This window comes from Gossypium raimondii, chromosome 10 (genome assembly GCF_025698545.1).
Source record: "Gossypium raimondii isolate GPD5lz chromosome 10, ASM2569854v1, whole genome shotgun sequence".
Taxonomy (NCBI): Eukaryota; Viridiplantae; Streptophyta; class Magnoliopsida; order Malvales; family Malvaceae; genus Gossypium; species Gossypium raimondii.
In genome coordinates this window covers 50,046,012-50,069,568 of record NC_068574.1, presented here as the reverse complement: position 1 = coordinate 50,069,568, position 23,557 = coordinate 50,046,012, and the positions used below count along the sequence as shown (strand labels likewise).

At 36.5% G+C, this 23,557-nt stretch overlaps 1 protein-coding gene across 1 annotated transcript; it reads left to right on the top strand.

Annotated features, from left to right (window-relative positions):
* Window positions 1-10,304: 10,304 nt before the first annotated feature.
* On the top strand, window positions 10,305-13,193 carry LOC105775558 (uncharacterized). The gene is made up of 3 exons (XM_012598068.1): window positions 10,305-11,211; window positions 11,740-12,000; window positions 13,117-13,193. The coding sequence occupies exons 1-3, from the start codon at window positions 10,305-10,307 to the stop codon at window positions 13,191-13,193; spliced, it is 1,245 nt and encodes a 414-aa protein (XP_012453522.1).
* The last annotated feature ends 10,364 nt before the right edge of the window (window positions 13,194-23,557 follow it).

Below are 23,557 nucleotides of genomic sequence, written 5' to 3'. Positions count from 1 at the left end.
TGGACCTCTTCTGCGCTCGGAGGGAAAATGGGGGAGTTGAGAGAGTTTTGAGGGTTTTTTTTTTTTGGGAAAAAGGAAGAAATAAAATTTTGTAAAAATTTTTGGAATTTATAGGGGTATGAAACGGCGCCGTTTTGGCTTGGCATCAAAACACCCAAAACGACGTCGTTTTGACGTGGATCGGACCGACCCGACCCGACACAATGAAGGTCCGCGTGTTGTCGTGATTTTGTCTATTTTCTCTTTTAGTCCTTCTTTTTTTTAGTGATTATTCAATTAAGTGTATTTATTGCTTTCAATCATACCCTACAAGTTGTTTTGTTTTCAATTTGACCCTTATCTAAACGGCGTCGCTTTGGGGAAAGGAAAAATTACTGCTTCGATCCCTCCACGCTACGCGTGCTTTCAAAATGGTCTTTCTCTTCTATTTTATTTGGATTTTGCCCCGAATATTTGTCATTTGTTTCAAATTAGTCCTTTTTGCTATGTTTTCGTTATTAAACTAATTAACTTTAATAATGTTATCCTTATCTTTACTATTTTTATATACATAAGTACATTTCTAATAGTATATATGTACATATATGTTTTTTTTAATTTTTATATATATATACATACGTATTTATATAAATTTCTTACATTTTGTAAGTTACATACATGCCCATATATATCTATATATATTTTCTATTCTTTATGAACATATACTTCTTCTTTATTTTTATTTCTTTGAAACTTTATAATTGGTATATACGTATACATATATTTTTAATATATTCATAAACATATATATATATATTATCATTATTTACTTATTTATTTATATATATTTTACTATTTTCAAATTTTGTTATATATACATTAGATTTTTATTTTTATGTTGATAATTTTATTTATTTTCATTATTGTTGTTATTGTCTTATTTGTTGTTTATTTATTACGTGTTCATTATTACTCAAATGCATCGTAATCCTATTTGTTTATTACTTATCATTTCCTGCATGCTACTGATTTGTCATTTTTACTTATCTTTGTTGCTATTGCTCGTATTATTTTTATTTACATTATCATATTTATTATTTCATTATGCATATTAACACCATATTTCAAAAAGAAAAATTTTCAAAGTAAGGCAATGTTTTGCGTTTGGAAATTCGGGAAAACGTGCCCTAATGTGCTGGGTTTTGATTTTTCTCATTCGACCAAATAGCCAAATATCCTTTTAATAATTTCAAAGTAAGGCAATGTTTTGCGTTTGGAAATTCGGGAAAACGTGCCCTAATGTGCTGGGTTTCGGTTTTTCTCATTCGACCAAATAGCCAAATATCCTTTTAATAAATTCAAAGTAAGGCAATGTTTTACGTTTGGAAATTAGAGAAAACGTGTCCTAATGTGCAGGGTTTCGATTTTTCTTGTTCGACCAAATAGCTAAATATCCTTTTAAAATTTTCAAAATAAGGCAATGTTTTGCGTTTGGAAATTCAAGAAAACGTGCCCTAATGTGCTGGGTTTCGATTTTTCTCGTTGGATCAAATAGCCAAATATCCTCTTATATCTTAATCCATGTCATTTGAGTTTTTTAAAGATCGTACTTTAAATCTCTTTAAAGTTTTCAATATTCGACATTAAGACATTAACTAATCAAGTAGGTACCAATTTTTGGGCGTTGCGAGGGTGCTAATCCTTCATCGTACGTAACCGAATCCCGAACCCATTTTTTTGAATTTCGTGGACCAAAATTGTTGTTTTAATAAAATTAAATTGTTTATTAAAAACAACCACTTTTCATGGTGATTCGATCGCACCTTATCAAAAAGGATTGGTGGCGACTCCCGTTATTTTCGTTTTCGTCTTAAAATCCAAGTCGACCCCGTTTTAACAAAAAATAGTGTCAACAGCTTGGCGACTCCACTGAGGACTAAAATAAGTGAGTCAAGCCACGTGTTGATTACTTTTTGTCTTTTTGTCGAAAATTGAAAACTTGGTTTAAATGTACGATCCTTTCATTGCATTTCATCGGTCTTCATTACAATTTTCACCATTGTAGGTTATGATTGCTTTGTTAGTTTAAGTTTTGGTATCTTTTTGCATTGCATTGCATGACCGATGGGTCACACCCTTTTAAGTGGGAGTGAGAAGTTACTCCTTCGTGAGGTTTTCACCTCCGTGCAGGACAGTGGATCACTTTCAGGATACATCCGTACCTATGTCTTCGTGAGATTTTCATCTTCGTGCAGCCATAGGGAAATGTATTCCCCTGAACCGAACTCGGTCCGTATGAGCCTATAATGGGTGAGGATCGAGGAATCTGCTGGTTTGGGTACCTTTGCTTTAGAACCAAACCATATATAGTGAACCTTAGGAACCCACCCTAGGTAGAATTACTTCAAACTCATAGTAGATGCCCAAATAGGTGCTTTATTATTTCTTGCTTGTATTGGATTTTATTTCGATACAAACTTGTTGTTTGTTTTGACTGCATGACATTTCGACTACATGGTATTTTATTATAAAAGGCGTTGATTCATATTCGGTTACTAGATAGAAAAGCCAATCATGAAAAGTGAATTTCTTGATAAAGTGGAAGATAATACGGTTATCCGAATATGGTCAGAAAAAATACAACTCGAGAAAGGCGATAGTCTGACGATGGGGTACACATCAGAATTATGGGATTACACTAGTATCAACGTAACTCAAAATAATCTTCAGGAGTTGAAAGAAATTTGGGCTCAATGGGATGATGAAGTCAAACAGTTGTTTTACTGTAATTATGGCGATTTACCCTACTTGCTCGACATCAAGGTGGATGAACATTTATTTCGAGCTCTGGCTCAATTTTGGAATTCTGCTTATAGATGCTTCACTTTTGGGGAGGTAGACATGGTGCCTACTGTAGAGGAGTATACAGCTTTACTTCGTTGTCCGAGAATCCAAGTGGATAAAGTTTATTCTAGAGCTGCCAATGCTATGACTTTTACAAAGAAGTTAACAAAAATCACCAGAATGAGTGAGCAATGGGTCACGACACGAATCAAACAAAAGGGAGAAAATAGATGTATCCCTTGGAAAAGTTTGCGAGATCAGATTTTGGCACACCCTGATACGAAGAAGAAGGTCGATGTTTTTGCTTTGAGTATCTACGGGCTGGTTGTTTTTCCTAAAGCGTTAGGGCATATAGATGAAGCAGTTACGGATTTGTTCGATCAACTTGAAAGGAGGGTCACACCCGTTCCGACAATTTTGGCTGAAATGTTCAGATCTTTAAGTGCATGTCGAAGAACGGGAGAGGGAAGATTTATTGGTTGTGCACAGCTCCTGTTAGCTTGGTTCCACAGCCGCTTTTGAAAGGTGGATAAGATTTCTTATCAAGTTTTCTCAGAAAATTATTCTCCTTTGAAGGAATTAGCTGCAACGCCGAGACGCAATGACATTACAGAAGAAAGATGGATGACGATCCTTCAAAATCTCCAAGATGAAAATGTTGAATGAAGAGCTCCTTGGATGGTGCACGACGAGATTTTGTATCGATGTGGGGACTTTGACTGGGTCCCCTTACTTGGAATTTTGGGAGCTGTCGGATATACCCCTTTGCTCGTGTTAAGATAATATAGGTCAAGACAGTTCATACTGGCAACGCAAGGGCTGGCCGAGTGTGAGTTTTCTTATAAGGGTAATAATTACAGGGGAAAGGTTCGAGAGATGTCTAACGCTTGGAAGCAAATTCACCAGGTGAAAAGAATTACTGTAGGAGCAACGACAACTCCCGAATATCATGGGTGGCAGAGTAAGAGGATTAATGATAACATCCCTAGGCCAAGAGAATAATGTGTTCGATCTATAGAGGAGCATTTACGAGTAGTTCCATCAGAATTAGAGATCATCAAACAAGACTTCGAAAAAAAGAAGTTTGGAGTTGGGAAAGAAGATAGAGCAGCTAGAAGAGGAAAAGATGCGTTTGGGACTAGATGTTGATATCCACAAGTTGGAAGCTGAAAAGTTAAAGAAAGGGAAGAACAAGGCTGAAGAGGATTTAGATAGTCTAAAAATGGATTATAAAAAGCTGCGTTTGTCATTGAGGACAGTGGGTTTGGGAAAAATATTGGAGCAATGGCGACAGGAGATCAAGGAAGAAAAAACCAAAGCTGATCAGTGGGAAAAAAAATTTCAAGACGCCCGAGCTCGAGAGATCACTTTGGAGAAAAGTTTGTTAGAATGCCAAAATGAAGAAGCAAGATTAAAAGCGCATGTAGCGGAGTTAGAAAGGTCACTTCACTTGTGCCATAGTCGTAACTCTATGATCAAGCTAAGAGCAAGTTTGAGTAAAATCAAAGAGTTGAAGGAAAAGATATGAGAGCTTGAAGATGGATTGCAAAATTCTGAATTACGAGTAGAGCTTCTTGAAAGACGTAATGAACAGTTCAAAGAGCAGCTCCATCATTTTCAAAGTCAAATTAGAGATAGAGATTACATTATGGGTGAAGCTGTGACTCAAGTGCGGGAAGTGGCTGATCATTTGCAAACCTTAGCGGTTCAGGCCGATGTATTGAGTTTGAAATATGAATCGGAATCAAATCGGGGTCAAGAGTTAGCTTGGCTCCTTAGGAGAGTTAAGGCTTTGAGCATAAAGGCAAAGTCGTATATGTAATCCACTTTATGTAAAATAAATTTGTTTTCTAGTCGAGTTTTTCTAATGAAATTGAAGTAGAATCAATGCCTCTTTTTACATCCATTCATTTGCATTGCATTTTATCATATGCATTAAAAAAGAGAGCCCTAATTAATTAAAAATTATGACAGTTACCTTAGAAACCAACAAAGATCTGCCAATTAGATATCACTATGGTACCTGTCGCAAAATAAAAATAATGGATCAGAGATTAGAGAGATTGGAACAGTTGCAAAAGGAGATGCAAGATCAAATGCAAGAAAAACTAGCAAAAATGCAGCAAGACATGGAAGAATCCCAAAGAGATTTATTGAGTCATTTAAAGCAGTTAATGGCTGGGGGGCATGATAAGGGGAAGAACCCTATGGTAAATTCTGGAGATGATCACGAAGACTCTGTCTATCCTCCGGGTTTCGCCCCAACTAATATGCAGACGCAACAAGGGGTACATCCACAAAGGGCACCTATCACCATTAGATCCCAATACCAAGTCGGTGCCCCGGCATTAATGAACTTTCAAACAGGCTCGGGTTCTAATCCCAGGGACAATCCTACCAATCTCGTGGTTCTTGATCTCGATGACATAGCAGAAATGAAGAAAGCAAGAGTGGATCTGTCAAAACAACTAGAAGACCGGTGTAAATGGCTAGAGGAAAAGTTTCAAGCCATGGAAAATTTTGATTACCATCGAGGAATGGACACTAAAGATTTGAGCTTGGTACCCGATTTGGTCCTCCCTCCCAAATTTAAAATGTCGGAGTTTGAGAAGTATAACAGGACAAGTTGTCCCGAAGCTCATATCACTATGTTCTGCCGAAGAATGATGGGATACATCAACAATGATCAATTGTTGATTCACTACTTCTAAGACAGTTTGATCGAGTTAACGGCTAGATGGTACAACCAATTGAGTCGGGCCAACATCCACTCATGGAAGGATTTGGCACAGGTCTTTATGAAGCAGTACAGACACGTGATGGATACAACACCCGATCAAATTGTGTTGCAAAACATGGAAAAGAAGCCTAGTGAGAGCTTCAGACAGTACGCCTAGAGATGGAGAGAAGTGGCAACACAAGTTCAACCACCACTTCTGGAGAAAGAGACAACCATGCTTTTTATCAATACTTTGAAGGCTCTATTTCTCAATCACATGTTGGATAGTGCCACTAAAAGATTTTCAGACATAGTGATGTCTGGAGAAATGATAGAGAATGCCATAAGATGCGGCAAGATAGAAGCGGGAGAAAGTACTAAAAGGTCAGCGCCAAGAAAGAAAGAGCACGAGATAAACAATGCAAGTATGTTTAACAAAGGCTATTCTAAACTGATCACGGTGGGACAAGCAAGAGCAGTAACCGCTAATCATCAAGGTTCTTCAAAGCAGGAAACCAATCCAAGGCCAAATATAGAGAGACCTCAATTCACACCCATCCCAATGACGTATAGAGAGCTGTACCAGAACTTATTTGATACATATATGGTATCTTCATACTACTTGAAACCTATGCAACCTCCATACCCTAAATGGTACGATGCGAATGCCCAATGCGAGTATCACTCAGGGACTAAGGGGCACTCGATTGAAAACTGCACTGCATTCAAGAAGTTAGTTGAAAAATTTATCAATATGGGGATCGTAAAATTTGACGACCCATCAGGACCAAATGTAGCAGGAAATCTGTTACCCAATCATAATGATAAAGGGGTAAACGCGATAATTGAGAATGGAGGAAGGAGAGTCAAAGCTAACGTAGCAGAGATAAAGACCCCCCTTGGATGGGTTTGGAAATGAATGATAGAAAGAGGTCTCATCAAGAAAGATTCAATGAAAAGACCTGAAGGAACAAGGAAGTTTTGTGAGTTCCACGCGGAAGAAGGCCACGACATCCAAAAATGCATCGAGTTCAGAACCTTGGTGCAAAACTTAATGGATAACAAAGAGTTGGAGTTTTATGAAGAGATCAAGGGACTAGAAGAGGGAGAAGTTTATGCCTCAGAGGAAGGATTTGTGGGGAAAGCCCAAAGGGTTAATCACCCAATAGTGATTATTTCAAAGCTAATGAGCACAGAATCTGGAATACAAATAGCTCCAAGGGTCATAATCCAAAAACTTGTATCCTTTCCCTACAAGGATAGCAAAAAGGTTCCTTAGAATTACGACTGCAACGTGACGATCCCAGGAGAAGAGAGCTTGGTAAATGCTTCAGAAGAAGATGTAGGATTCTATACACGAAGTGGAAGACGCTATGATCCGGCAAATGTAAGAGTGGAATCTAAAAAAGGAAAAGCCTTAACAGTTGAGCGGGGAAAAGTAAAAACGGACAGAATTAAATCGCATGTTAATCAGCCGGTAACTAAAAATGAGGCTAGAGAATTTTTAAAATTCTTAAAGCATAGTGAGTACAGCGTGGTGGAACAACTACATAAGTAACGGGCTCGTATCTCGGTGCTTGAGTTGCTTCTAAGTTCAGAGATACATCGTAATGCATTGATAAAGGTACTAAATGAAACTTATTTCGCTAATGATATCTCAGTGAACAAGTTAGACCGCTTGGTTAACAATTTAAGTGCCGACAATTTCATTTTCATTAATGATGATGAAATACCGTCGGGTGGAAGAGGAGCCACCAAAGCCCTACATATTACCACTTGCTGAGGGGAATATACGTTGCTAGGTATGCTAATTGATAATGGATCGGCCTTGAATGTATTACCCTTATCCACCTTAAACAGATTGCCAATGGATAGCTCTCACATGAATTCATGTCAGACTATAGTGAGAGCTTTTGATTGTACCGAAAGGAGGGTGATGGGGAGAATAGAAATACCCCTCTTGGTTGGCTCAAATACATACGAGGTGGATTTCCTAGTAATGGATATCAAGCCTTCGTATAATTACTTGTTGGGAAGACCTTGGATTCATTCAGCAGGAGCGGTGCCCTCATCATTGCACCAGAAGTTGAAATTGGTAACAGAAGGCCGATTAGTTACGGTAACCACTGAAGAAGACATCATTGCATCGGTAACCAGTGACACACCATATTTGGGAACGGATGATGAGGCGATTGAATGTTCCTTTCGATCCTTAGAATTCGTAAATGCGACCTTTGTTGTCTAGGGAAAGAAGATCCCGGTGGCCAGCATATTTAGAGCCACGAGGATGGGACTACAAATGATTGTTGGGAAAGAAGCTGTGCCTGGAAGAGGACTTGGAAGATGCCTTCAAGGAAGGATAGAGGCACCAATGGTGAAAGATAAATAAGACTACTTTGGTTTAGGATTGAAGCCAAATGCTAGACAAAAAAAGAAAGAGTTAGAGAAAAGACAAGAGAGGAGGAAGACGCGTTTGAGTGGAGAAGAAGTTGATTGGGAACCTATGACTTCCCGATGGCCAGCATATCTAGAGCCACGAGGATGAGACTACAAATGATTGTTGGGAAATGAGCTGTGCCTGGAAGAGGACTTGGAAGATACCTTCAAGGAATGATAGAGGCACCAATGGTGAAAGATAAATAAGACCGCTTTGGTTTAGGATTGAAACCAAATGCTAGACAAAGAAGGGAAGAGTTAGAGAAAAGACAAGAGAGAAGGAAGGCGCGTTTGAGTGGAGAAGAAGTTGATTGGGAACCTATGACTTTCCCCCACATATCCAGGATCTTCGTACCATGGGGAACCATGTATTCTGGACTGAGGACACCAAGAAAAGAGACCACGATGGAAATGTTAGGAAACCTGAACATCAATGCCATATTCGAAGAAGAATCCGAAGAAGAATGTATATCAGGCATCCGTCCCTATGAACCTGGGAGTGTTCTAAATAATTGGACTGCAGAAGAAATACTTGAAGTTTTTAGAGCTTTTCCAGAGTAATATTCAAAACATACTAATTGTTTTAAGCCTAGAGACAATGAAAACTTTTTGTGAAATGGGCATATGTTTGAACATTGTGACTTCAATGAAATATATCTTTGCAATTTCTTTTTGAGCATATATTCTTTTAAGATTCTTTCATTCTTTCGTACGAATAGTCATTTTGGATTCTTTTATTCCAAACCATTCTTTCATTAATTCATGACCATACTATAAATAAGTATTCTTAGATTCATACATTCCTTGTATATTCTTTGGTACTTATAACAGGTCCCAAGATATGAATGACACGAGCGACTCTACTATGGACTAGAAAAATCCTTTTGAACGGGATATGTGTTTAATGGAATCTCATGATTTTGAAGATAACATAGATTGCAACCTATCTCTGGACTTGTTGAGGATGGTAGAGCAGGAGGAGTAACAAATCCTACCTCATAAGGAGACGGTGGAGACTGTGATCTTGGAAGAGGGAAAGGTGGTGAAGATTGGAACATGCATAGTTGAAGAAACAAAACAAGACTTTATTGAGTTACTTCGAGAGTTCAAAGATATCTTCGCATGGTCATACCAGGATATGCCTGGCTTAAATACCGATATTGTAGTTCACCTTCTTCCTATAAAAGAGGATTGCAAGCCAGTTCAGCAAAAACTCCGAAGAATGAGGCCTGATGTTGTACTAAAAATAAAAGAGGAGGTTCAAAAGCAATTCGATGCTGGATTCTTACAAGTGGTCAAATACTCCGAATGGGTAGCTAACATTGTACCCGTCCCTAAAAAAGATGGGAAAGTACGAATGTTTTAGATTACAGAGATTTGAATAAGGTCAGCCCGAAAGATAATTTTCCTTTACCTCACATCGACACTCTGGTAGATAACACGGCAGGGCACTCACTGTTTTCTTTTATGGATGGTTTCTTGGATATAACCAAATTAAGATGCATCCTGAAGATATGAAGAAAACTACATTTATAACCCTATGGAGGACTTTTTGTTATAAAGTGATGCCATTTGGGTTGAAAAATTTGGGATCCATATACCAGAGAGCCATGGTGACCCTTTTCCATGATATGATGCATGAGGAGATTGAAGTATATGCTAACGACATGATCGCAAAATTCCAGACAGAAAGAGAATATGTGCAAGTCTTAAGAAAGTTTTTCTTAAGATTAAAGAAGTTCCAACTCAAACTTAATCCAGCCAAATGTATCTTTGGAGCTAGGTCAGGAAAACTTTTGGGGTTTGTAGTCAGTGAAAAAGGGATTGAAATTGACTCAGACAAAGTCAAGGCAATTCGAGATTTGCCTCTACCACGTACTCAGAAAGAAGTTCGAGGTTTCTTAGGAAGACTGAATTACATTGCTCGGTTCATTTCGTAATTGACCGAGAAATGTGACCCCATATCCCGTCTTCTGAAGAAACACAATCTAGATGTGTGGAATGAATAATGCCAAGAGGCTTTTGACAAGATAAAACAGTACTTGTCTAATACTCCAGTGTTGTCGCCACCTAGACTAGATAAACCACTGATCCTGTATTTAACAATGTTCGACAATTCCATGGGATGTGTGCTAGGTCAATATGATGAGACAGGAAAGAAGGAGAAGGCGATCTATTATCTTAGTAAGAAATTTGCTGACTGTGAAATGAGGCGTCTATTGAAAAATTATGTTGCGCTCTGACCTGGACGACACGAAGATTGAGGCAATACATGCTCTATCATACGACTTGGCCAATTTCAAAGTTAGACCCTCTAAAGTATATAATGGAGTCAACGGCACTGAACGAAAGGATGGCTAGGTGGCAGATCATACTCTCCGAATTTGATATAATCTACGTAAATCAGAAGGCTATCAAAGGGAGCGCAATAGCAGAATTTTTGGCCAGCAGAGCTTTAGAAGACTACGAACCTTTGAATTTTGATTTCCCGAATGAAGATTTGATGTATGTGGCAACCGCTAAAGAGGATTCCCACGAAAATCGTCCTTGGAAGTTAAATTTTGATGGAGCTTCGAATGCTGTGGGCAATGGAATTGGGGCAGTCATGGTGTCCTCTGATGGAGATCATTATCCTTGTACCAGTAAATTGGATTTCGATTGCACCAATAACATGGCTAAATATGAAGCTTGCATCATGGGTATCCAAGTAGCCATAGAGAGAAAAATTAAGATACTAGAGGTATACAGAGACTCTGCATTAGTAATATACCAGCTCAAAGGGGAATGGGAAATGAGAGTCCTAAAGTTAGTCCGCTATCAAAAATTGGTTTTGGAATTGATTGAGGAGTTTGACAGTGTCACCTTTTGTTATCTCCCACGAGATAAAAACCAGATGGCTGATGCTTTGGCTACCCTAACCTCTATGATCAAAGTGAACAAACTAGAATATATAAAGCCTATTCAGATCAGCATTCATGAGACCCCAGCTTCTTGTTACAGTATTGAAGAAGAGGAAAATGATAACCATCCATGGTACCAAAACATACTACGATATGTAAAGAACCGTGAATACCCCGACCATGTGATAGAAAATGACAAAAGGACATTGAGGAGACTGGCTATTGATTATATCCTAGATGGGGAGATTTTGTACAAAAGGGGAAATGATCAAGTATTGTTAAGATGCGTGGATGCTGTGGAGGCTAAGAAAATTTTGGAAGAAGTCTATGAAGGTATTTGTGGAACGCATGCCAATGGCTTCACAATGGCCAAACAGATTATGAGATTCGGGTACTATTGGTCCACCATGGAAGGAGATTGCATTAATTATGCCAAGAAGTGCCATAAATGTCAAATTTATGGTGACAAAATGCATCCACCTCCTTCACCGCTTGACATTATGACTTCTCCATGGCCTTTCTCTATGTGGGGAATGGATGTCATCGGACCAATATCTCCAAAGGCTTCTAATGGGCATCGTTTTATCTTTGTGGTTATTAATTATTTTACTAAATGGGTGGAGGCTGCTTCATATGCTAATGTCACAAAGTCAGCAGTTAGCAAGTTTCTAAAAAAAAAAATCATATGTCGATATAGGATGCCTGAAAGGATCATATCTGACAATACGCTGAACTTGAACAACAATATAATAGCGGAAGTTTGTAGTAAGTTCAAGATCATACACCATAATTCGTCACTATACCGCCCAAAAATGAATGGTGTCGTGGAATCAGCTAACAAAAATATAAAGAAAATTGTAGGGAAAATGACTGAAACCTACAAGGACTGGCACGAGAAATTACCTTTTGCTCTCCTGGCATATCGAACATCCGTTAGGACTTCTACTAGAGCAACACCTTTTTCTTTGGTTTACGAGATGGAGGCAATGTTACCCATTGAAGTTGAGATCCCTTCTCTTCAGGTGTTGGCTAAGCTAAGGTTAGAAGAGGCTGAATGGATTCAATCTCGATATGAACAGCTAAACTTGATAGAGGAAAAGAGGCTAAAGGCTATTCGGCATGGTCAGATGTATCAGAAACGAATGATGCGAACCTATAACAAAAAGGTCCGTCCCAGAGAATTTCACGAGGGGCCTAGTGTTGTAAAAGATTTTTCCTCTACAAAAAGATTTTAAAGGGAAATGGTTGCCAAATTGGGAATGTCCTTATGTTGTAAAGAAGACCTTTTCTGGAGGAGCGTTGATCTTAAGCGAGATGGATGGTAAAAGCCTGCCAAATCCTGTAAACTCAGATTCAGTCAAGAAATACTTCACTTGAAGGAAGAGGACCAAAGTGAAAACCCGTAAAGGGCACTTTAAGTCTAAAAAAAAGGGTGAGGCCAAGATGAAAACCCGTAAAGGGCGCTTTGAAGACCAAAGGGGATTTGAGTTGCAAACCTGAAAAAGGCGGCTCAAATTTTGATAGGACATGAGGTGATCGTAGCAGCTCAAATTTCAATCAAGAAAGGGTAGGCGACATCTTAGGGCATCGACAAAGTACTGTAGATTTCCTAAACACATATCAAATTTAGAATGGTCTTTAGAAAGCTTACGCAGGGAAGCTCGTGCTGCGATACCTGGAGCACCTGTCGTCATCTTATTTATTTTGAATCTTGGCAAAATTTGCTGTATTGATTAATGTATTCAATTTCAAGCTTTGCTCTCAATAAAATTCCATCTTGTCCATTGTCTTTTTTCATCTTATCTTAGCCAAATTTGCTATCTTGATTAACTTATTCATTTCGAGATTTGCTCTCAATAACATTTTGTTTGTCTATTGTGATAATCTTTTTCAAACATTGAAATAACGATTAATGGACTGAATGTTCAAGCAAAAGGAGTTTTGCATATTACTCTAGAAATTTCTAAATAATATAGGAACCTGAAACAGAACTGTTGTTTAAAGCACACCAAGTTTAAATGTTGAAATGTCTAAAGAGGAAAAGTCTAAGTCAGGACTATCCTTTCAGATTTTGTTGTCCAAACATGGATTGAACAAAATGACAAAATGTCGTGTTGGTAACAAAGCTTCAATGAACAAGCAAGCAATGATCACCGACTGATAAGAAGAGGTTTCTCGGAAGAGAAAATTTTGCAATTGTGCATAAACTTTTGGTGTGACACCCTGGGAATGGTGTAGGTGACCAAGGATCAGATCTTGTATCCCTGAATTGCAATGGGAGAGGATTTGGAAAGAGCCAGATCTTATACTCCTAAATTACAGTAGGAGGAAGATGGTTTTGAATTTTATGTCCCAAAATTACAACGGGCTCAACCTTGAAAATCACAACGGATTGAACTTTGAAGATTACAGTAGGGGAAATCCGATCAAGTAAGAGATGAGCATCACCAACCAGACAAGATAGCATTTTTGACATGTTGGCAATAAAGCCTTATTGAACAATGGGCAATAACAACTCAAACATTGAGGGATCATTTTCATTTTGTATTCATGCATACACATTTAGCTAAGATATTTTGATTCATTTCAATCATAATCACTAGGTAAAAATAGGTTCATAAAATAGATTATACAGGTCATGTTCCCCAAAGAACAGATCAATGAAGATAACAGATCTTGCCTTCCTGAACTGACAATAAAGCAGATCGAAAAAACCATAGTTTGCAATTAAAAAGATTGAAGCCACAACGGTGAATCTTACTTCCCAGGCGGTGCAGCGGAACAGATTGAAGCTACGACGGCGAATCTTGCTTCCCCAACATTGCAATTAAAAAGATTGAAGCCACCACGGCGAATTTTACTTCCAAGTGGTGTAGCGGAACAAATTGAAGCTACGACGGTGAATCTTGCTTCCCCAAAATTACAATTAAAAAGATTGAAGCCACAATGGTGAATTTTACTTCCCAGGCAGTACAGTGGAACAGATTGAAGCTACAACGATGAATCTTGCTTCCCTGACATTACAATTAAAATATTGAGGCCACAACGGCAAATCTTACTTCCCAGGCAGTGCAGCGGAATAGATTGAAGCTACGACGGTGAATCTTGTTTCCCCGACATTGCAATTAAAAGATTGAGGCCACAACGACGAATCTTACTTCCCAGGCAGTGCAGCGGAATAGATTGAAGCTACGACGACGAATCTTACTTCCCCGACATTGCAATTAAAAGATTGAGGCCACAACGGGAAATCTTACTTCCTAGGCAGTGTAGTGGAATATATTGAAGCTACGATGGCGAATCTTACTTCCCCAACATTGAAGTTAAATAGACAGAAGAAGCCGATCCTATCTCCCTAAGTAATAGTGGAGTAGGTTGAAGATTGCAGAATCTGTCTCCCTAAGCAGTAGTAGAGCATATCGAAGATGGTGAATCTTATCTTCCCAAGATAGGGGAGAAGCAGATTTAAGCCATTAGTCTATCTCCCTAAGCAGTAGTGGAGTAGGTTGAAAATTGCAGATTCTGTCTCCCTAAGCAGTAGTGAAGCAGATCGAAGATGGTGAATCTTATCTTCTCAAGATAGTGGAGAAGCAGATTTAAGCCATTAGTCCTATCTCCCTAAGCAGTAGTGGAGTAGGTTGAAGATTGTAGATCCTTTCTCTCTAAGCAGTAGTGGAGTAGATCAACAACAGCAAATCTTACTTCCCTGGCACAGATGGAACAGACTAAAACCACGAATCTCATCCCCCTGAAGTTGCTGTGAAGAAGATTGAAGCTACAAGTCAGGTCTCTCTGAAGTGCAGTAGAGTGGATCGAAGCAACAAGACACAGTGGACTGGAATAAAGCTACTTGAAGAGGAGAATGATCAAAAGAAGTCAAGACTCGGCGAGACCAGGCAAAATTGGTCTTTCTTAGTCTTTGCTCTATTCTTGTTACACGACAACAAGCAAAGAGTAGTAGCTGTACAAGCTCAATTTAGCCCAGGCCCACTACCCAAAATTTCAGGCCCAATTACGAACCCAACTAACCCAATTACCCAAACCCATTTCAAGCAGACCCAAAACCCAATACAACACAACCCAAACAAACCCAAAACCTAAACGGCCCAGAATGGCCCAACACAAAAAAAATTAGAAAACCCTAACCCTAGGTGCGCCGCACCTAGGGCCTTTTGACCCTTCTGTCTACCTGCTCTGCCACCGCGCCGCACGCCACCAACTACTCCACCAGTACCTGCAACAAACACCAACAAGCAACAACAAATAGGGATAGCAAAAAGAGATTTTTATTTGTATTATTATTTCCGCTATATAAGGTCGATTGAAAAATCAAAAAGGGATTTTTTTTTTTAGTTTTTGGTTTTTCTTCTTTCTTTTTTTTTTGAATACAAAAAGAAAACTTACAAGATTACTAGCAATAAATAAAACAAGAAGTGAATCAAGCATATTTCTAAGGTGATTGTTGCCATTTATTACTATTTTTTTCTTTTCTTTTCTTTTATTTTATTTCGAAACTAAAGTAAATAAAAAAGAGAAGCATTTTTACCTTTTTGACGATGTCGGAGTGCTCGGGGCGGTTGAGAGACGATTTGGAAAAAAAAGGGGAACTTTTCAGCTTCCCGTCACCACGTCTTGTGGCCTTGAAAGACCGGCGCCGATGATGGCGATGACGCCAGGTGGCCATTAACTGACCTCTTCTGCCTTCGGAGGAAAAGGGGAGTTGAGAGAGTTTTGAGGGTTTTTTTTGGGAAAAATGAAGAAATAAATTTTTGTAAAATTTTTTGGAATTTATAGGGGTATGAAACGGCGCCGTTTTGGCTTGGCATCAAAACACCCAAAACGATGTCGTTTTGATGTGGATCGGACCGACCCGACCTAACCCAATGAAGGTCCGCGTGTTTTTGAGATTTAGGCTATTTGCTCTTTTAGTCCTTCATATTTTTAGTGATTATTCAATTAAGTGTATTTATTGCTTTCAACCATACCCTACAAGTTGTTTTGTTTTCAATTTGACCCTTACCTGAACGGCGTCGCTTTGGGGAAAGGAAAAATTACTGCTTCGATCCCTCCACGTTACGCGTGTTTTTAGAATGGTCTTTCGCTTTTATTTTATTTGGATTTTTCCCCGAATCTTTGTCATTAGTTTCAAATTAGTCATTTTGCTATGTTTTCGTTATTAAACTAATTAACTTTAATAATGTTATCCTTATCTTTACTATTTTTATATACATAAGTACATTTCTAATAGTATATATGTACATATATGTTTTTATGTAATTTATATATATATACATACGTATTTATATATATTTCTTACATTTTGTAAGTTACATACATGCCCATATATATCTATATATATTTTCTATTCTTTATGAGCATATACTTCTTCTTTATTTTTATTTCTTTGAAACTTTATAATTGGTATATACATATACATATATTTTTAATATATTCATAAACATATATATTATCATTATTTACTTATTTATTTATATATATTTTTACTATTTTCAAATTTTGTTATATATACATAGATTTTTATTTTTATTTTTATGTTGATAATTTTATTTATTTTCATTATTGTTGTTATTGTCTTATTTGTTGTTTATTTATTACGTGTTCATTATTACTCTAAATGCATCATAATCCTATTTGTTTATTACTTATCATTTCTGTATGCTACTGATTTGTCATTTTTACTTATCTTTGTTGCTATTGCTCGTATTATTTTTATTTACATTATCATATTTATTATTTCATTATGCATATTAACACCATACTTCAAAAAGAAAAATTTTCAAAATAAGGCAATGTTTTGCGTTTAGAAATTCAGAAAACGTGCCCTAATGTGCTGGGTTTCGATTTTTCTCATTCGACCAAATAGTCAAATATCCTTTTAATAATTTCAAAGTAAGGCAATGTTTTGCATTTGGAAATTCGGGAAAACGTGCCCTAATGTGTTGGGTTTCTATTTTTCTCATTCGACCAAATAGCCAAATATCCTTTTAATAAATTCAAAGTAAGGCAATGTTTTACGTTTGGAAATTCGAGAAAACGTGTCCTAATGTGCTGGGTTTCGATTTTTCTCGTTCGACCAAATAGCCAAATATCCTTTTAAAATTTTCAAAATAAGGCAGTGTTTTGCGTTTGGAAATTCGAGAAAACGTGCCCCAATGTGCTGGGTTTCGATTTTTCTCGTTGGATCAAATAGCCAAATATCCTCTTATATCTTAATCCATGTCATTTGAGTTTTTTAAGGATCGTACTTTAAATCTCTTTAAAGTTTTCAATATTCGACATTAAGACATTAACTAATCAACTAGGTACCAATTTTTTGGCATTACGAGGGTGCTAATCCTTCCTCGTATGTAACCGACTCCCGAACCTGTTTTTTTGAATTTCATGGACCAAAATCGTTGTTTTAATAAAATTAAATTGTTTATTAAAAACAACCACTTTTCATGGTGATTCGATCACACCTTATCAAAAAGGATTGGTGGCGACTCCCGTTTTTTTCATTTTCGTCTTAAAATCCAAGTCGACCCTGTTTTAACAAAAAATGGTGTCAACAACAGTGGTGATGCGGTCACAGGTTCTAGTTCTGGCTCACCAAAAAAAGATGCTTTGTAAAATCAATACGTAAGTTTGACATGATAATCGTAGGGAAAAACTCAGGGGCTTTCTGGTATAATCCACTTATTCTTTTTCTTCATCACCACCAAATGTCAACATCCCTCTTGTCCCTAATTGGTGACAAAGTTGGGGGCAAGTACATTATCAAGGGGTGAGCGACTATCAGATTGGACAAAAGCTGGAGGTCATTTCGACTTGATAGTGGTTGTTGTGATTAAATCACTGACTAATAACTACAATTGTTGTTGCCCTGGCTGACCTCCAGCTACCACTGCTGTCCCGACTAGACCTCCAACTTCGCTCCAAAACCACCACCGCTCCCCTTGACAATGCTCTTCTATCCAACTTTGTCACAGTTTCGAACAATAGGGAGGTTATCGATCTTAATTTTGGTGGAGATGGAGAAAAAAAATAAGTTGGTTATATTGGAAAGCCCCTAACTTTTTCCTTACAATTATTATCTAAAATTTTAGTATAGGGTTTACAAACCATCCTCTTTCAGTGAGGTGGAACTTGAACCCACGACCGCAAAGAAAACTGTCAAATGAGCTCCCAAGTTATACTCCAAACCGTGATCCCTCATTAACATCTGTCAACTAGGAACCCTACTTATACATGTGCCTGTGATAGTATATGCACCCTAAAAACACCCTAAAATCCAACTACTATCCTAAAAATCCTAAACCCTAAAAAACCCTAACCAAACCAAATAAACCTTAAAACCAAAACCCGACTGAAGAGAGAGAGGAAAACGTGTCCAACTAGACATATTTCAGTTAATATGGTAAAAATCGACCTAATCACTTAATTAAGTTTTAAAATTGGCATTTATGCCTAATTTAGATCAAATCTAATTGTAAATAAGGAGTTTTTCTTGTGAATGCATTTGAACATTATTGACGACACTTCTAATAACAATACCTTTCAAATATTTAAATATGTAATTACAATGATAAATAAAAATACATAATCTTCCTGCAACAAAATATCAACTTATTTTCCTTTCTGTCTGTGGCTAAAAATAAAAGGGGATAACACACAAAAAAGAATGCCGAAAATATTGAAAACATGGGGAAATTTCAGATGTACTAACTAACAAAATTGATAGTTGTTTCATTGTTTAATTTCAGCCACAAATTTTAGAATGCCGAAAATATTGAAAACATGGGGAAATTTCAGATGTACTAACTAACAAAATTGATAGTTGTTTCATTGTTTAATTTCAGCCACAAATTTTTATCTTGCAGGAGATCTTATCACCTTTGAAGCATCATTTTCATTTTCTTTCGCCTGAACTTTATGGTTGAGTTTTGAATTTTAAATCGAAGCATATATTAATTTTTTAATATTCGTGGATTATGAATTTAGATTCGTATATTTGAATCTATTATCTACTTTATTTCTTTACAATTTTATTTTAAATAATTCTTTTAGTTACTAAGGCCGAGTTTGATAAAGTATTGACAAATTAAGTTCATTGAATTATTTTCAATGGTTTAATTTTTACATGTATTTGATAATTCAAAATTAAAACAACTCGATAGAATTTTTTAATAAAAAATGTGTGAAGAATAATAAGCAGATAGGATCTACTTATCAATTAATCAATAATATTTTATTTATTTTAATATTATATTATCCTATAAAAACTTTACGTTTAAATTTTGATTTTTAGATAAGGTGAAATGATTAAAATTAAAGATAAAATATAGAATAATATTTTTTTATAATTTAAAATCTATATTTATGAAACAATCTAAGTATATTCTACAATTAATTTTAAGTAATATATCAAACAAATTTTATAACTTAAGTTTAGTATTTAAGTTTTCAACATTTAAATTTTCATCACTTAATTTTTTAGTTTATATATCAAGCAATACCTAAGTGTGAATTTTTAATGAAATTAGATATTCAACAAATAATTTAATTTATTAATATTCATATTGGAGAAGTAATACTCAGGTTTAATAAGAAATAATAAAAAATTGAATTTTAAAACAAATGTGTGGATTTGCATTCGTATTTTACAAAAAAATTAGATTTTCCACTCATTGCCATCTCTAAGGTAGAGATTGAGACTTTTCCATATTAATATTCTAATAGATTGTAATTCTCATGAATGTGATTGTAATACCCCAAACCCAGCCTAGACGTTATGGTTGAATCTGGAGATGTCACATGGAAAGGGATTTGAAGACAAGATTGTCGAGTTTAAAAACCATTGTAGTAAGTTAGCTTTTATTTAATTTAAAAAAAAACTAGTTGATTTGCTTTAAAACTTGTCTCTTAGCGGAAGCTTTTATAACCAATTAATTTAGGGAAAATCGTTTCTATTTACGAAAAACCTTAGTTTTTAGAAAAAAAATCATGTTTTGTGGAGTTGCAGTTTTTAAAAAAACATCCATAAAAAACAGTATAAAATCCCAAATTTAAATCCAACCAGTCCATAGTCCAGAAGATACGTCAAAAACCCCAAATAAGTAATAAATTCTAGGCATTAACGGAAAATAGTCTAAAATTTACGTGTGGCCACCGTCGAGTCCTCCGCTACACCGACCCGTCAAGTCTAGGGATTACCTATACAGATTAAATAGAGAAAAGGTGAGTTTTCGCAAACTCAATGTGTAATCCCCACAGAAAACATGCATCTGAGATAATCAACGAAATTGATTAGATACGATCAGGGCCCGAGCCCATCACAGAATCAGTTTGGGCCTTAGCCCATTCAGATACAGTCCCAGAAATACATAAAAGCCTTGGCCCATATCGATCTGAGAATGCGAATCTGATGAAATCGAATCCTACCCACCAACCTTTACACACCATCTCCGTCCAACCCTACACACCATGTGGGATTAAATCAACCCACCTATCCCTACACACCATGCTGTACCGAAATGCGACACATAATCAGAAGGTTGCAGCTGAGCTGCCAGATAACATGCTTAATAGCCTTTCAGACACTTTCTCCAAATATCATCAACCCACCCCGATGCAATGCAACATACAAAATATGTCATGCCATTATGCAATTAATTGTACATACATTCAGATATCATAAGTCATGCTCGGTATAGAAATTAGACAGACAGATCACACATATAGGGGTCTAAGTAAAGCTTACCGACCCTATAGTAGGTCCATAGTCGACTTGGTCGACCCGTGCAACCTTACAGAACTTTTCAGAAAAATGACCTCACACGCCCATGTGGCCCACTTGGCCCAAATTGGCCTTGGCCACGTGATCCATTTTTAATTTAACCCGTGCTAGTTAATTATTCATATATGTTTTCACTATTTACTTATATGTTCCTTCAAAATTGTCTACTTGAGTCACTGTTACTAAATTATTTATATCTTGAGCTACAGAATTCCGAATTAAGATCTGCTTGATGTTTTTGAAACTAGACTCAAATACCTTTCTACCGTGAAATTTTTAGAATTTTTGGTTCAGCCAATAAGTACAGTAAAATCTTTAAACTTACCCCTATTCTGTTGTCTGACAGCTTCGTCCCTTCTTTAATAAAAAATAATATCTCTTAATACAAAATTTAGATGATGTTTCCATTTTTTTTATATTGAAAATATATTCATTAATAATTTAAACATGTAAATTTTAACCCCTAATTATTTTTCTTCAATTTTTGATGATTTTCCAAAGTCAGAACAGGGGAACCCGAATTCAATCTGACATTGTCTAACAAAGTTTATTATACCTCACGATTTACAATTCCATTACTTACACAGTTTCTTCTCTGAGAAACTAGACTCAAAAAAGCTTTAATTTTATATTTTTTTCATCCTCTAATTTGATTTCCACAATTTATGGCGATTTTTCAAAGTTAGCCTACTGCTGCTGTCCAAACAGCAAGCAATTTCGGCTTTTCGCCGAATCCCTTTTTTTTTGCATTTCGGGTACACACCTGGTTTTGTTTGATGCTAAAATAGTCCCCGAGCACTCCAAAGCCACCAACGCTAACCCTCTGTTTAACTATTGTTAAGACGAGAACACTAAATTCAACAATCCGAGCCTCCCCCGAAACTAAACGAGCACTAACCGCGTGCGAAATTGAAGGAAAATAAATGGATTAGGGAAAAATAAAGAAGAAGAAAAAGAAGAGAAAGATGGAAAAACTCAGATAATTTCAGCAATAGGAGAGGGAGAAGAATAGACGACAATTTTTTTTTGGAGAAGAGAATCAAAATTCAGTTATGGAAAAAAATAAAATAAAATCCCGATAACCCCCAAAATCCCTTAATCTTCTCCCCTAATTCCCACTACACATTCATTACTCAGAATCCCCCTATTACACAACTCTATCCCAAAATCTGAGCAAAAAATAATACACTTGTCTGCATACGGATTCGAATAGAAGATCTCCACCATAATAACATACCATTTAACCACTAGACCAGTAGACCCATTCTAATGTAATTTACCCAACAATCAAATAAAAGCCTACTAAACAAGAGTAAGGCCTAATTCATTCAAAATACCAAAATTTTTCTAAGCGAATGCTTGAACTTGGGACCTCCCAAACACTCCCAGAACACATAACCACTAAAGCTGACAGATATTTGTGTCATATTTTCACAATAATGAAATTAGAAATTTTTGGGGCGTTACAGTGATTATGAGGAATGTAACATTACAACATTTGGGATATATGAGGAAGTACAAATTAAAATCCTAAAAAAGTTACATTGATCTGTTTGGTTCAGTAAGCACTTTACTAGTTGAAATGTGATGGCAAATTTTAAAATTACTTCAATAGAATAAAGAACATGTTTTATTGTGGAGTATACCTTGCATTTCAGACAAAATAGTAAGTGACATCGTGACGAGCAGCCGACGTCACGACGAGAAGAAATCCTTCATCCTGATGATGCAACACCTTCTCGTCAGGACAACATGAATTCCACGTCACAACGTGACGACGTGTTCCTCAAGTTTCTCAATTTTATTCTTTTAGTTAAAATCTATTCTGGTTTCCCACTTAAACTCTGATTAACCTAGGATATTATAGTCATAAAAGCTACGAATTTCAGCCTATAGATAGGCCCTAGTTACCCTAGGTTTAATACATAGAAAAAAATTAAAAGAGTTTGTGGGAATTTCGGGGAATCTTTGTATTTCAAGTTCAAGGTTATTTGTTTCTCCATATTGTACTCCTTTTTTTTTTGGCTTTTTCTCATTTTAGTGAAATATTCTTTTGCCCATGGTTTTTTATCCTCTTCAAAGGGGTTTTTTCACGTAAAATTTGTGTTCAATCTTCCTAATTTATTCATTATTATTCTTGTTCATTACTTACATAGATTTATTACCAACAAACTGGTATCAAAGCTTGGTTTGAATTTTGCATTCAACCCAGCCAGAGATGGCAACGATACGGTTCCACATTGAGAAGTTTGATGAAATTGAAAACTTCAGCTTGTGGCAAGTTCATATTATAGTAATACTGGTCCAAAACGGTCTGAAAAAGGTTGTTACAGGGAAGAAACCTACGGATGCGGACCATTTAGAATGGGAAGAACTTGATGAAAAAGTTTTATCTACATTCAACTATGCCTTACAAATAATGTGTTACAAAAGGTATTGATGGAGAAAGTAGCGCCTACACTATGGAGAAAACTAGAAACCTTATACATGACAAAATCTTTGGCCAATAGGTTAGTGTTAGAACAATGTCTCTACATGTTTAGAATGACCGAAGGTGAGTCCATTAGGGATCACATAAGTGAGTTCATTACCATTCTCAACGAGGATCAGACTATGTTGTTGTTGTGTTCTTCGCCCCCTTCTTACAAAACTTTTAAGGAGACCTTGATTTATGAGAGAGATAAACTTTATTTTGAGGACGTGAAGAGAAATCTACTAAGCAAAGAAAAACTCGATAACGAGTTAGGCCAATATAAAAATTCAGACAGGCAAGCCTCAATTCTATTTACAATGGGCAAACAACAATTTAGAAAATCAGATTGAAGTAGGTCTAGGGCAAGATCAAAATCTAGGAACCACAACAAATAATGTGGCTATTGCAAG

Excerpts from the sequence above, each read along its gene's own strand:
- LOC105775558 (XM_012598068.1), top strand. The coding sequence starts at position 10,305 with ATGGAGTCAACGGCACTGAACGAAAGGATGGCTAGGTGGCAGATCATA. Across the intron at positions 11,212-11,739 it reads TTTGGAAGAAGTCTATGAAG|GGAAAATGACTGAAACCTAC; the intron begins GTATTTGTGGAA and ends AGAAAATTGTAG. Across the intron at positions 12,001-13,116 it reads GCTAAAGGCTATTCGGCATG|GTGACCAAGGATCAGATCTT; the intron begins GTCAGATGTATC and ends GGAATGGTGTAG.